Source organism: Plasmodium gallinaceum (assembly GCF_900005855.1).
Source record: "Plasmodium gallinaceum strain 8A genome assembly, contig: PGAL8A_v1_66, whole genome shotgun sequence".
NCBI classification, from domain to species: domain Eukaryota; phylum Apicomplexa; class Aconoidasida; order Haemosporida; family Plasmodiidae; genus Plasmodium; species Plasmodium gallinaceum.
In genome coordinates this window covers 192,192-207,864 of record NW_021628226.1, presented here as the reverse complement: position 1 = coordinate 207,864, position 15,673 = coordinate 192,192, and the positions used below count along the sequence as shown (strand labels likewise).

Below are 15,673 nucleotides of genomic sequence, written 5' to 3'. Positions count from 1 at the left end.
CTATTCTCTTATTATTGTTGGTAAAGGGTGGATATATATATTCTTAGCTCGTGCTAACGGAATTGGATAATATAATTTATTTTTAAAGTTATAATAACAAAAATTAATTTTGCATTTAATGGGTAAGGTAGAATAGTAATCAAAATTAACTTCAATGTTTTTTTTAAATTCTAAATATAAAATATTTCTATAATTATCTGAAAATTTACTCGTTACATTATTTAGTGTACAGTTTTTTATATTCCATTCTTTAATATCTATTTTGTGAAAATTAGATTTATTTATTTTTTTATAAATATTTGTTTCTTCTTTCTTTTTTTCAATACAATTTATTTTTAAATACTTTTCATCTAAATTAAAATCTGAATCATTATTCATACTTTGATTAATCACTTTTAACTTTTTTCTTTTTGCAAATAAAGAATTCTTGATATCTTTTTTATTATTTTTATTCAAACTTTTTAAATGTTTCAAAGAATAATCTTCTGATAATATATTTTCAACCATGAAATTATAAGTTAATAAATTATTATTATATGAATGTAGTTTTTTTTTGATATTTACTTCATTATTATATGGTTGAATTAAATTTCTTTTCTTTCTTTCTATATTATTTATAATGAATACTTCTTCATATTCAATACATAAATATAAGTTGCTAAAGAAATCATTTATATGATAAGGAAAAAATTGTAGAATTTTTTTAAAATCTTTCTCATATTCATATGATTGATAAGATTCTATTTCAAAAAATAATTTTATTTTTACATCAAAAAAGGATAACAACAAAAATGGAAATTTTATGCAATTATTATAATTTATGTAGTCCTCATTTTTTATGTGATTTATAATTCTTTTTAATATATTATTTATCACAACATTTAATGAATATAAATCATTATTTAAATTTGTCTCTTTAAAAATACAATCTAATCCAATTAATAAATGTTTTAAATTTCCCCTTTCTTTTAAAATTTCAAAGTGGTTTATTTTCTTTCGATTGTTTAATAAATCATTAAATAAATTTATCTCTTCATTCTTCAAATTATATAATTCACTTTCATAATTTGAAAAAAAATCAAGATGATTTATTAAAACATTATATAAAAAGTTATTTTCATCATAAATTCTGTTTATTATATAGTTAAATATATATGATATATCTACTGAGTAAAAATAATTCATATTGAATAAGTAAAAAATTTTAATAAGGTTTTTATTTATTTTGTGGTTTAAATTAATTAGTTTTTTATGATAAAAATATTCTTGAAATTTATTTTTTAAGTCTATTTTTTCCCTATTTCTAATCTTCTCTTCATTATTCATTATTTTTATTTTAGACTTCAAAAATTTAAAGTTTACATTTTTGTTCAAAAGATATTCATCTTTAGATTTTCTATTTACACTTTGCATAAATCTTACATTATTTTTATCTTCATCTATTAATTCATTATTCGTATTTTTTCTGTTAATTTTTCTTTTATTCCCTTCAAATATAAAATATTTTGTTTCATTATTTAAATTGCAAATTCCATTTGAATTTATATAATTTTCTCTTTTCGTTTTATTTCTCTTATTTATTTTATTTAATTCAAGATTTTCATTAGTATTTTTTAATGTTTTAATATCATTACTTTTGCTAAAATAACTAATGTCAGATAAATCTACCATATCACAAAAGCTTTTGTCCTTATTATTCATACATATAGACTCAAATTTATAAGAATTTAAATCGATTATGCAATCTTCTTTTCTTTTAAAGTTATTTATTAAAAAGTTTTCCGGTAAAACATTATTTTTTAAATGTTTATAAAAAGTGTTAAAAAAATTATGTTTGTGTATTAATTGGACTGAAATTAAATCAATTATTAATTTTCGTAAAAAGGATTCGTAACATAAAGAATGCCTAGTTCTAATATTATCTCTTAAATAAGTTAAAAATAAAACTTTACTGACAATATTTTCATTGATTATGTCAACTAAATTCTCTGAATATTTCATATATGACTGTCTAAAATATAGGTTTTTCTTTTCTTTTTCATTTGATTTTGTTTCTTTTTCTTTTTCGTTTGATTTTGTTTCTTTTTCTTTATTTGTTTCATCTTCTTTTTTTTTTTCTTTTAATTTTCTTTTTTTTATTATTTCAGTTTCTAACTTTTTTTTTTCTTCTTCACCCTTATTCTTCTTTATATTTATTAAATGCAAATTATTTTCAGAAAAGGGTAGTGAATTATGAAAATTGTTATTGTTACATGTACTTTTATAATTATGATTAAATGAAGAATTTCTTATTTTTTCGTTACTATTAAGGTGATCATTTAATATATAGCTATCTATGTGTTGGTATAATCTGTTATTTTCTACTAATTTCAATTTATTTTTCTCTGCATATACTTCTTCTTCTTTATTTTTTATGTTTTTAAAATTTTCTTCTGTTATTATCTTCATTTTATCTTCTGAAATTTCATTGCTATAATATGTGTGTTCCTTTTTATTTTTAAAATTACAGATAAACATATTATTCATATGATCAAGTAATACTGCTAAATCTTTATTATTATTTACATAATAAAAATTCAAATTTTTCAATAAAGCTAAATAGTCTAAAAAATTACTGGTTTTTATATTTGCATGCTCATGGAATAATTGCCATATGTCTCTTTTAAAAAAAAAGCAATTATCTCCAAAAAAACTAATTTTTTTATTGAAGAAAAAGTTCAACAAAAAAATTATGTACAAAAAACAAAAGCTGCTCTCTTTATAAGTTAAATTTAATTTAATACAATGAGGATACTCCAAAAATGCATATGATTGATACGATAATAATTCTAATGATATTTCTTCTTTATATAAACTTTTATTATTTTCATTTTTATTATCATTATTATTATTATCATTATTATTATTATCATTACTATTATTATTATTATTAGTAGTAGTAATAGTAGTAGTATTATTATTATTACTATTATTTTCATTCCTAGTGTTATTAGTAATAGTAATAGTAGTGCTGTCATTATTATTATCATTGCTACTATTATTATAATTTTCATTATTATTATCATTATCAATATTATAATTACTATTTTCATTATCATGGTTATTATTATTATTTTCATTATCATTATCATTATTATTATTTACATTATCATTATCATTATTATTATTATTATTTTCATTATCATTATTATAATTACTATTTACATTATCATTGCTATTATTATTATAATTGCTGTTGTTGTTAGATATATAGTTCGTGGTAGAGTTATTAAAGTCATCTAAAATATTAAAATTTTTCTGATTTGTAATAATTTTTTTTTTAAAACTTGTATCAAAAGAATTCTTTGAAATAAAATAACAGAATTTATAAGTCCATTCAAATAAATTAAAATAAGGAGAAAATTGATTACAATTTTGTATAAAATTTTTTCGTAATTTATTAAAGAAAAAGTTATATATTAAGTTAGAGTAATTAAATGACAACATAATTAATATAGAATGTATATAATACCATTCCTCATTATTATAAATTATATTCTCCATTATGTAAGCTTCATTCATATCTGTATCATTATTAACTTGTGATTCATTAATAAAATTTTTATTTTTGGTATTCAAAAATGTGTAAATATATTCATTATCTGTATTATTTGTTAACACATTATTTTCAATATGTTCATAGTTAATTAAATGAGTATTCGTTTTAAAATTAAAATTGTATAAACATAAATTGCTTAATATATTTAATAATACAAGAATTCCATTTTTTTCATACTTACAATGAGATAACATAATAAAAATATGTTTACGTCTGTCTTTATTTAAATTTTTTAAGAGTACTGAAATATATTTATTAAAAAAACTTTTATTTATTGGTATAATATTAGAAATTTTTATAATTAAATATGTTACATAACTAAAAATATCAATATTAACATGATTTAAAAAAAAAACAATACTTTTTAGTATTATTTCGTAAATTTCTTTATCATTATAGATATCTATAAAAAGATCAAAAATTTTAAATACAAAAAGTAAAATATTTTCATCTTCATCATCTATTTTATTAGTTAACCATCCACTATTTGGTTCACTATTAAAAACTATTTCAAAATTCGTTAATAAAATTAAGCTCCTTGTTTTATTATTTTTTTCTAAATGTTTATCAACCATTTTATTTATTTCTTCATTTGATATAATATCTTCTTCCTTTATATTTTCATTGGAATAACCTTCATCAATTTTTTTACTGTTTGTTAAATTTATGCACACATTTTTATTTTTGTATGCTTGTTCGCTTACTGTAATTTTTGATTTACATGAATTGATATTTTCTTTTTTTTTTATATAGTTTTTACTCATGTTGGAATAAAATATATTAGAATAATCACTTAACACACTTATTTCTTTTTCTACTCTCTCATTACTCTCTCTGTAACAACTAGAAATATGACTATTATCAAAAAAATTTAAATTATACTTTTGCAAAAAAATCATTTTGCTACTTGTGAATGCCTTCAGAAAGTTTCCTTTTTTTGCAAGCAAGCAATCTATAATTAAATTTTTACTAAACATAAAATATTTATCAGAATTTTCAATTTCTCTTCTTCCTTTCGTTTTATGTTCATATAACATATTTAAAATATAACAAAAAGATTTTAATGATTCCATCCTAACTAAATTACTTTGACTTTCAGAACAATATGAAAATATATTTAAAAAGGAATTTAATAATTTTACATACGTTTTCTCATCGTTATTTACAACCTTATTCTTCATATTTTTTCTTTTTTTTATTATATCAATTCCGTTTTTATTATTCTTTAAATAATTTATGTACAAAAAAAGTACATAAGAAAGATTAAAGGAGTTTTTTTTCAACTTAATCAATATTTCAAATATTAATACAAGACATTTTATAGTGATAATTTTTAGTTTATTATTTTGCGTAAAAATTTTTACGCATAAGCATGAATATAAATTTAACGTGATAACAAATATATTAAAATTAATATTAGAATCTTCTAATGAATCTATGTTTTTTTTAATATATTTTAATATGTGTATAACATATTTTATTAAATGAATACAATTATTTTCATTAACAGAAAATATATATTTTAATATATTGCAAAGTATATTTAATTTTGATTCCATATATTTTAAAAATGAATTATGATCATTATTTTTAATTTTATTTAACTTTTTTTTTATTTTTAAATTATTTAAAATTTCTTTATTAATATTTTCATTTTTTAATTCGTTCAAATTTTTTTCATTATTAAGTATATTTTTAGAATAATTTAAAGTATTTTTCATATCTTTATTATTAAAATTATTCATACTACAATTATGATTATTAACATTATAAATGTTTTCGTTATAATCACTATTATTATAAGTAACACTGTTGTAATTTCTACCAATATAAAATTTATTATCAATATCAAATTTCTTATTTTCACTATCAATATATTTATTATCAAAGCTACTTATACAATTCTCATTATTAATTACCAAATTATTACCTGAATAAGCAATATTATTATTATTTTTATATTTTTTTATATCACCTAAATAATTGTTACTTAATTTATTATAAATATTTGTGTTTTCATTTTTTAAATTTTTATTATTTTTACCATAATTATTACAGTAAGTATTATATTTATTTTTATATATTTTATGAGTATAAGCTAAATTTAACTTATTAGAAGAATTTAAAAAATAACTAGTATTTTTACAATTTCTTTTACTAAAGTTGTTTTTATTTTTAAAATTTTTCTTTTTTAACACCAAATTTTCATTTTTATCGTAGTTGTCTTTCAATAAACTGTAATTACTTTGTTTAAAAGAAGTAACATTTTCATTTGAGATTTTATCTTTATTAACATTTTTTAAATTAGAATTAAAATTTGGTAAATATGCTTTTTTATTATTTTTATTTATTTTTTTATTTTTTGTTTCATATATATTTTTAGAACCTTCTATATCTGAAATGTAATAATTTTTATTTTTATTTTTCTCAGTTGATATATAACTGTTATTTTGAAAATTATTCATCTTATCGAAGTTATGTTTTACTGTTTTCTTATCATATTCTAATACATCTTGTTTTTTTCTTAAAAGTTCTAATTCATTAGTATTTAATTTAGGGTGTATATAATTTAATTTATTTTTATTTTCCTCATATCCTTTGTCTTCTATGCTATTAAAATTCACGAATTTTTTCTTTTTTTTTTTTTTCTTTTTTTCCTTTATATTATTATTAGAATTTTTTAATTTATTTCCTTTTAATTCCTTCTTCATTATCAATAAAATGTTAACTCCTTTTTCTTAAATAGTCATATTATTAATTCAAAAATATGTATTTTATAAAAAAAAAAAATATAATTATCAAATTAAAATTATGTTATATTTTAGTAAAATTAATTTGAACCCTATTATTATTTATTTTATTATATTTTTTTTTTTTTTTTTTCTGTTTTTGTAAGAAGTTTTCAATTTTCTCACACTTCAATTATTTCATTTTAAATTTTTTGTAAGTTTAAAAAATTGATTCAAATAGAATAAATTTAATTTTATTTAATTCAGCTAAAAATGAATACGGAAAAATAAATTTTATCAAAATTTCTATTTTTTAAATATTTTTTATATTTAAAAAAATGTTCATTTTAATTATTTTTTGTCCTTTTCTATCCTAATAATTCAAAAATTTATTATTTTTTTAAAAATAATTCCATGAATGTTTTAAGAAGAAATTTTTTCTAACATTGAAAATATAATTAAGTAAAATTATTGTAATATATTACTTCTCATATTTTATTTTATTTTTTATTATTAATAATCTTAAAAAAAAAAAAAAAAAAAAAAAAAAAATAATTCATATATAACATGCATATGTTTTTGCATATTTGTATTTTTCTATCTTCTTTTTTCCTTTTTTTCTTTTTCGTTTTTTCATACCCTTTTTCCTGTTTTTATTTTTTTCTTTTTTTTTTTTTATTTGTCATTCATATAGTTTTTATAAGAATACAAAAAGGTCATAAAAATACAACTCTAAAAGTTTTTCTATATATTTTATTTTAGTTTTATTTTTTTTTTTTTGTAGTATTAGACATATATATTTACAGGACGATTATTTTTTAGAAATTTTTTGTGAACATATTTTTTTCCATTCTTATTTTTTATAAAAGATATATATATATTTATATTTTATTTATTTTTTTTTTTTTAATGTAATTAGATAATTTAAATGTTATTAAGTGAAAAAATATTTGTAAAAGATTAAATATGAATGATGAAGAGAAAGTTTTCTATAAATTTATGGAAAATAAAATTCTTCTAAAAAAATTTTGTGAAGAATATATAAAAATAAAAAAAAATGAAGAATATATTAACAAAGAAGCTAATGAAATAAAACTAAAAAATTGTCAACTTGAAAATGAAATAGAAAAATACAAAGATATATTAAAGAACATTGAAAAAAAAAAAGTTGAAGAAATTGAAAATAATAATTTTGAATTTGATATAAAAATTAAAAAATTAGAAAAACATATGAACTTTTTAAATTCATGCTTAAATACAGAAAAAGAAAACTATCATTTGAACGCAAAAGAATTAATATCTTTAAAATATGAAAATAATAAATTAAAATCAGACTTAAATAAAAGTGAATATAATACAGAAGACAAAGAAAATCAAATAAATCAAAATAATATAACTGTACTAAATAAAATTTATTCAGATATTGACAAAAAAATTGAAGATATGACAAATCTATTAAATGAAATAAAAAATTGCAGAAATGATGCAGAACAAAAAATAAAAGATTACGAAACACTTTTAAGTAATTATTTAAAAAAAATATCAGATATAAATTTAAAATACGAACAATTTTATAAGTTATATAAAGAAGCTGAACATAAGAATAACATGAGTAAATATAAAAAAAAAGTTTTAAAAAATCGAATAAGTGAACTAAAAAATTGTAATAAGCTCTTATCAAATCAAATTTCTACATTAAAAAAAGACATTAAGATCATAGAAATGGAGAAAAATGAATATTATTCCCTATTAAAAAAAGCAGAAAAAAAAAACCTATTATTATATCATAAATTAAAAAAAAATGATGACAAATTTTATTCTTCATCAGATTACATTGATAAAAATGACTTTTTGTGGGATATGTTAAATGAAAATATAGAGGAAGTATTTTATAATAACCTAAAAAATAAATCATCATTAATTAAAGGTGATTTAATACTTAGTCAAAACGTATATGATTATATAAATTTAAAAGAAATAGAAAAAAGACCAATTTATTTAAGGAGTAAAACTAAAAGAAGGGATCCTTATCGTTTAGAAGAATTTAATATAAAAAGAGAAAGAAAAAGAAAAAACATTCTCTTTTATTCAGACAATGATTATGATAAGAAAAAAAGGCGTAAGGATATTAAATGAAAATGAAAATATGAAATACATTAGCTTATAAACTTTGATAAATTTAATAAAATTTAAAAAAAGAAAGAAAAAAAAAAAATATAAACTTTTTATCTTCAAAATAGAAAAAAGAGAAAACACTATTTTAATATATTTTTTTCTTTTCTTTCTTTTCTTCTTTATAATTCAAATGCATTATCATCATTAATTTATAACTATCTTCAAAGCAATTAATATAAATGTATTTTTTTTTTTTTTTTTTTTAAAAATATTTGTAGTTTGATTCTAATTGTTTTTAGAATGGATATATATTTATTTTACTTTTTTCTTTCTTTTAATACTTTTATATATATATATATATATTTTTGTTTTATACTATAATAATTTTTATATTATTATTTTTTTATTTTATCCTTTTTAATTTAAATACATTATTGTTGGTTTGTATTAATTATATACTTAAAATTATTTAATAAATTTTTTTGTTTTAAATATATTTTATATATGATGTATAAATAATTTCATATATATTTTATTATTTAAACTAAATTAAGAATTTTTTTTTTTGTCATTTTTTTATTATTTAATTTTTCCTTAAATTACGAAAAAAAAAAAAAAAGATATCGACAATATTTATTTAAAATATTTAAATATTATAAATGTAAGTAATTATAGTATTAGAATAATAGAACAAATTACAATGTTGTTTTAATATTATTTCATTTTTTTTTATAAAAATTGCCCTTTTTTCACAAATGATTTATATATATTTGGAAGTAAAAAAAAATAAAATAAAATAAATATATGTGAAACTAAAAAAAAAATTTAATAAAATGAAATATAATTTAAATTACGCAAAAAAAAATATAAACAATATATAGAAATAAATTGGGAACAAAGTAAAACATAAAAGTGGATAAGTTAAAGAACCTATACAATAGTGATTTCTAGCTATATTATATATATTTAATAAAACACCATTTTTTATTTCATTATTATAATTAAATTTGATGTCTTGATTATTTAAAAAATATTTATTTGTATATAAATAATCAAAATACTTATTTGAACATACAAAATAAAAAAATTCTGGAAAATATTTCATTTTTGACCATTTAGAATTAATTAAATATTTTTCGCATTTATTAAAAATATTCATCAAGAAATTAGTCATTTTATGTCTTTCATTCTACAAAAAAAAAAAAAAAAAAAAGCAGAAAAAGCAGAAAAATATATATATATAAATGAAATGTGAAAAATAATAGATTTTTAATTTTTTAAATTACCAAAATAAAATTTTCATAAGGATATATATAGATTAATGTAAAAATAATAAAAAATAAAATTATAATCTTCTCAACAATTTTTTTGGGTTTCTTTTTAATATTATGTAATAATGATATAGGAACAACAAATGTGATACAAAATATTACCGAATATGACCAGTTATATAGCTAGAATAAAAAAACAAAATAATAAAATATATAAAAAAAGAAATAAGATAAAATATATATATATATATATGAAAAATAAAAGAAAGTTTTTGTTCACAAATAAATCTCTTTAATTATATTTTTTTTTTTTTATGACAAGGAAAAAAAAAATAATGTCATTCTAAAATTAAAAATAAATTTATTTAATTTTTTAGTATTACCGATGATAATAGTACTATTAAAATAAAAAAAAATATATTGATATAATTCATTATTAAAGAATAAGGTGCTACTGAATTTTTAAAAATGTATTTGACATTTTCATTGTCTAATATTTTAAGTTTTGTTTCCATTTTTTCTATCTTATTTTGTATATCTTTAATTAAATTTCTATTTTTTTTTTCAAGAATAAAATTTTCATCATCACTATGGATGACTTTAGGTTTTATTATATTTTCTTTTACATCAGAATTTAAGTTTAAATCTTTTTCATAATTTTTATTATAAAGATAAAGCCCACTTAACTTTTTTTTCTTTTCTTTCAAATCTCTTATTTTTTCTAAAATTACAACTTTTTCTACTTTTTTTACTTTACAATAGCCATTTATTTTGTGAAATTTATTAACAATATATAAAATAAAATAATTAAAAACAAAAGCAATTGCTAATGAAATAATAAAAATATTTATCCAATAGTCAGTTATTTTTATGTAATTCATAAAATTATCAGGGTGCCATTCATCACATAATGGTAATTTTTTTTCTAAATTTAAAAAATCGTAAATTTTATCGTTTGATGACAACAAATACATTGGTAAGGATATAATTAAAATAGTTATAATGTAAGTGTATAACCCTATTAAAAAATTTATGTAATTTCTAAAAATTTTTGATTTCATTAATTTTAAAATGCAATAACAACATATTAGATAAACACTATAGCAGTATATACTAATAGGTATATGCTTTTTAATAGTATCAAAAAAATAAAAATTTGACGAATGACAAAATCCTTCATGTGTATTACTTTGACTTCTTAAATAGCTTTGTAAAGCTTTTGTAAAATCAAATAGATTTATCATTTTATTCTTCAGTGGGATTTTACTAATACCCGTAGTAGTAAATGATGGGATATTTTCTCTTAAAAAAAAAAAAAAAAAAAAAAAAAAAAAAAATGTAAAATTATGAAAAGATATTACATTTATGTTTATATAAAATCATATGAAGAATACAAATTTATTGGTAAAAAGGTTGATACATACAGATATATATCCTATGTGTTTTATTTTCAGAATATTATAATGTAGTATTTTTTTCTTTATTTTGTATTATATATATATATATATATATATATATATATATATATATATATGTGGTTTATAATATATTACCTTAAAAAATGAATGTGTCCTTTTTCATAATTTTTTTCAAAAGCCATATCAAAAATAACATTATGAGTTTGTTCTGTTTTTACAGGAATACTATAATGATATAATTCATTTGTTAATAATAAAATTAAATCTTGATTAGGTAACATACCATTTAGACTATTATAATTAATTTTAATAGATGATGGGTAAATAGAATCAAATTCTATTATTGTTGCTGATCTTGTAATTGATTTTCTATTATTCAAGTTACCATAAAAATAAAACTGTATAAATTCTTGAATTCCTGATGAATATAATAACTCTTTATTCATAAATAAAAATATTATATCTTTACTCATGTAGTTACAATTTGAAAAATGATGAATTAATGTCAAACCAACAGTTAAAGAATGAAAATATTTTCTTTCTTTATAGTCAAAATTTATTACAATTATTAAATTTTCTATATTATTACAAAACTTACAAGGGACATTACTTAACAATATATAATCATCAACTTTACTATTCAATGTTATTTTATGTTTTTCTGTTTCTATAAAAGGTGATATTCTATTAATATATTCCTGTATAATATCAATTATATGTTCTCCTTCATATTTATAATTTAAAAAATAATTATTCGTATTTTTAAAAAAATTCTCGTTTTCTTCATTTAAGGTAGAATTTCCTGGATATGGGGTAAAGGTACGAGCATCTAGCTCAGCATTTTTACTTATTTTATTGAAAATACAAAAATAAAAAAATCCAATTATAGAAACTATTAATCTATCAAAAAATTAAAATGTAATTAAATAAAACATAATATAAAATATTTTAATTTATTTTAAATAATTAAATATAAATATAATATTATACACACTATAAAATATGTTATTGTATTTTGATTTTCTTTACCCTATAATTTTCCACTTTTTAAAAATTTTTTTTGTTAATAATAAAAATTTGGGATTCTCTGAAAAACCCATGATAATCAAAAGAGTATAAAAAAAAAAAAAATTTTATTTTTTAAGCATGTAACTAAAGAATTCCGTTTTTTTTTTTCTTTTTATTTCTTTTTTTTTTTTTTTTAATTTTTCACAACTATATATCATTCAGCTTTATTGTTTTTTAATAAAATGTAACAAAAACTAATTTTATAATTATTCAATATGTTGTAATAAATTTTCATATATATTTTAAATCTGAAATGGGAAAATTTTTTTTTTATATTTAAATTTATAGATCTATTTAAATGGAAAATCTAAAGTGTTCCTTTTTTTTTCTTAGGAATTCCTCAAATTTCTTTTGTTTTAATTTTAGCTACTCCTTTTTACATTTTATTTTTTTTTTTATTTATTTTTATTCTTTTATTTTTATATTTTACATATTTAAAATTAAGATATATTCTAAAAAATAATGAAAATACTTAAAAACTATTTTATATTTTAATTTCCATTTTATGTTTCATGTATTATAAAATTGGCAAATCTTTTTTTTTTTTTTTTTTATTTTGAAGGCTTTAATTTCAAATAAAAATATTTAACAATATTATTTTATTTTATTTTATTTTTTTTAATAAGTAGATAAATTATATATATAAATACTTTTAAAAAATTTTGTAAGCTTTCAATAATTTGAATATATAAAGAAGTGTAAATTAAAATATATCTATTTTCCATATGTTATAAAAGATGATAGGGTTTATAAATAAAAACATAAAAAAATAGATACAACGAAATTTTTTTTTATGCAATAAAAAATTAAAATAAAATTTGATTTCATAGAAAGAAAAAGAAAATAATCTATTATTCTCAATGTATATAAAAAAGAAATGATGTGTTAAGTTCTTTCATAAAATTCACAGAAATTAAAATAAAAATATAATATAAAATACCCATCTCCAAATATATGTTTTCCTTTCCTTATAAAAAAGTTTATATTTAAAATATGTATTTTTAAATTTACAAAATGTGCGTTATTTCAACATTTTTTTTTTGAATATTATATTATGTTTGAATATGTTATTACAAAAAAAAGAAAAAAAAAAAAAAAAAGTGTATTAAAACATATAACATACTATTTTAAAAAAATTCCTAATATAAATACAAGTAAAATTAAAAATAGAAAATATTAATTCTTTCCTTTTAGAATAAAAAACTACATTTTTTGAAAATAAATAAATACATATATATATGTATATATATTTTATCTATGTGTTAATTTAAGTATAAGGAATAATTAAAACATTTATTTCTTTTTTTTTTTCTAATTTATTATTATAAATATACATGATATAATACATTAATTTATTCATATAACTTAATAAAACATAAGAAAAATATTTATAAAAAAATAAATATTCAATAATTTTTGAGATTAATTTATTTTAGTATTAATTTATTTATTTCGTTATTATTTTATTTTATTTTATTTTTTATTTTTTTTTTTTTTTTGCATTTAATTATTGCTTGTCTTCAAGATTAAATAGTTAAAAATGTAAAATCTAAAATAAAAATATTGCAATTTATTAATAAGTTGATTTATAAAAAGAGTATAATAATATATATTACTTTTAATTGTTATATGACTGATTCTGTTGTTGATTATAAGGCTGATTATAAGGTGCATTATATGAAGCATCATTTTGTTGATTTAGTTGTCCATTTAATTGTTGATTATATTGTTGATTATAAGGTGGTATGTTACAAGGTTGATTATAAGAACTATTAAAATGTTGATTATAAGCAGGATTAAATTGTTGATTATTTGGTTGATTATGAAGTTGATTTATTCTTTGATTGCAATGAGTTCTGTTATTTTGTAGATTGTATTCAGAATTGTGTATATTATTATGTTGATTATGTATATTTCTATTATTCATATGATCATAATTCATTAAACTATTTTGTTGATTATAAAGAGGCATATTATCCTTATGATTATACATCATTCTATTTTCCTGTTGATTGTAATGAGATAAATTATTATTGTGGTGGTCATAATTTGGTATATTTGTATTTTGTTGATTAAAATTATGCATATTATTTTGGTGATCATAATTATTTGATAAATAAGATTGTTGATTATACATAGACCCATTATTTGTAGGATCACAATTGGCTATATAATGTTGTTGATTATATGGAATGAAATTATTTACATTATTATTTCGTGGTATATAGGGTCTTTTATATACTGGAATATCTTCATTTTGGTTATTTAATTGTTGTACCACTGGATTATTATTAGCAGTGTTAATAGGTATATAATGATTCTGTGATATGTTTTGAGGTTTATAAAGATTTTCTGGGAGTGGTTCATTTATATAAAGAAAGGTTGGATCATTTGGATCAACATAAGCATTACTATTTGAAAAAAATTGTTCATTAAATTCACTTAAAGTACCTAATGGTTTGTTTTTTTTTGATGCTTCATATACTTTAAAAAAATAATTAAGAAAATTACTACACTGTCCATTTAAAAAAGTAATATTCCATTTACAAGTGCTTTTTAAACTATTTGGATGATCAATTAATGGTTTGATCATTCCTGAAAGGTAATTCAAACCAAAAACTGGCTGTTCAAATTTAGGTTTTTCAATTAAGTTTAATGGTAACTCTACTCCTGCAAAATTAGAATTAGTTTTACTTTGTTCGCTTTTAACAAAAACTAAGCGTGTACTTGTTAAAAATATCATACCATCTTCTTTTATTGTCCTATAAAAGCATATAGAAAAAAAAGTAAAATACATATATATATATAGAAAGAGTAGGAGTAAGAGAGACTGATAAAAAAGGAAACTTTTAAAAAAATTGAATAAAAGGTATCTTGAAAATATGAAACTATTATATTATTTTTAAACATAAAAATTACAAAAAATATATGTAAAGAAACTTTATAATAAATATATATATATTAATCACCTATCTGGTAAATATAACTTTAATTTAACATCATTTCTTCTTAAATAAGTAAATTCTGATCCTTTATTAGCAGGAAATAAATATTCTATAAAAAAATATTTTTTTATAAATGAAACATTTTGCTTTTAATATTTATCAATATATATAAATTTTCTTATTTCATAATTTAAATAAATTATTTTATTTTTCATTGTAAATAGAAATATATTAAAAAATACAAAATTATTAAATATATTGATATTTTTTTTTCTTTTTTTTTTTTTTTTCTTGTTTTTTTATAAATTACCATTTCCTTGAATTAAAGTTGGATTTAAAGCCATTTTTTATTTATATCCAGTTTTACTTTAAGGCAAATAATTGCTACTAAATTAATTTTCTTTGGTATTTAAAAAATTAAAAAAAATTTTGTTCTATATCTATCTATAATATTGTAATATACATGTATAACTATTATATTTATATTTCTTTGATATTTCAAAAAGAAAAAAAAAAAAAAAAAAAAAAT

At 17.0% G+C, this 15,673-nt stretch overlaps 4 protein-coding genes across 4 annotated transcripts; 1 reads left to right on the top strand and 3 right to left on the bottom strand.

Annotated features, from left to right (window-relative positions):
• On the bottom strand, window positions 1–6,309 carry PGAL8A_00175700 (conserved Plasmodium protein, unknown function; the record flags this gene model as incomplete). Its single annotated transcript, XM_028670083.1, has 1 exon — window positions 1–6,309. The coding sequence occupies one exon, from the start codon at window positions 6,307–6,309 to the stop codon at window positions 1–3; it is 6,309 nt and encodes a 2,102-aa protein (XP_028526871.1).
• Window positions 6,310–7,293: 984 nt separating this feature from the next.
• PGAL8A_00175600 (conserved Plasmodium protein, unknown function) lies at window positions 7,294–8,463 on the top strand (the record flags this gene model as incomplete). Its single annotated transcript, XM_028670082.1, has 1 exon — window positions 7,294–8,463. The coding sequence occupies one exon, from the start codon at window positions 7,294–7,296 to the stop codon at window positions 8,461–8,463; it is 1,170 nt and encodes a 389-aa protein (XP_028526870.1).
• An 829-nt stretch (window positions 8,464–9,292) lies between these two features.
• GPAA1 (glycosylphosphatidylinositol anchor attachment 1 protein, putative) lies at window positions 9,293–12,231 on the bottom strand (the record flags this gene model as incomplete). Its single annotated transcript, XM_028670081.1, has 5 exons — window positions 9,293–9,631; window positions 9,729–9,896; window positions 10,097–11,015; window positions 11,267–12,031; window positions 12,161–12,231. 5 exons carry the CDS (start codon window positions 12,229–12,231, stop codon window positions 9,293–9,295), a joined length of 2,262 nt encoding a protein of 753 aa, XP_028526869.1.
• A 1,586-nt stretch (window positions 12,232–13,817) lies between these two features.
• Window positions 13,818–15,488, bottom strand: PGAL8A_00175400 (conserved Plasmodium protein, unknown function; the record flags this gene model as incomplete). The annotated part of the gene is made up of 3 exons (XM_028670080.1): window positions 13,818–14,961; window positions 15,169–15,253; window positions 15,455–15,488. The coding sequence occupies 3 exons, from the start codon at window positions 15,486–15,488 to the stop codon at window positions 13,818–13,820; spliced, it is 1,263 nt and encodes a 420-aa protein (XP_028526868.1).
• Window positions 15,489–15,673: the final 185 nt, after the last annotated feature.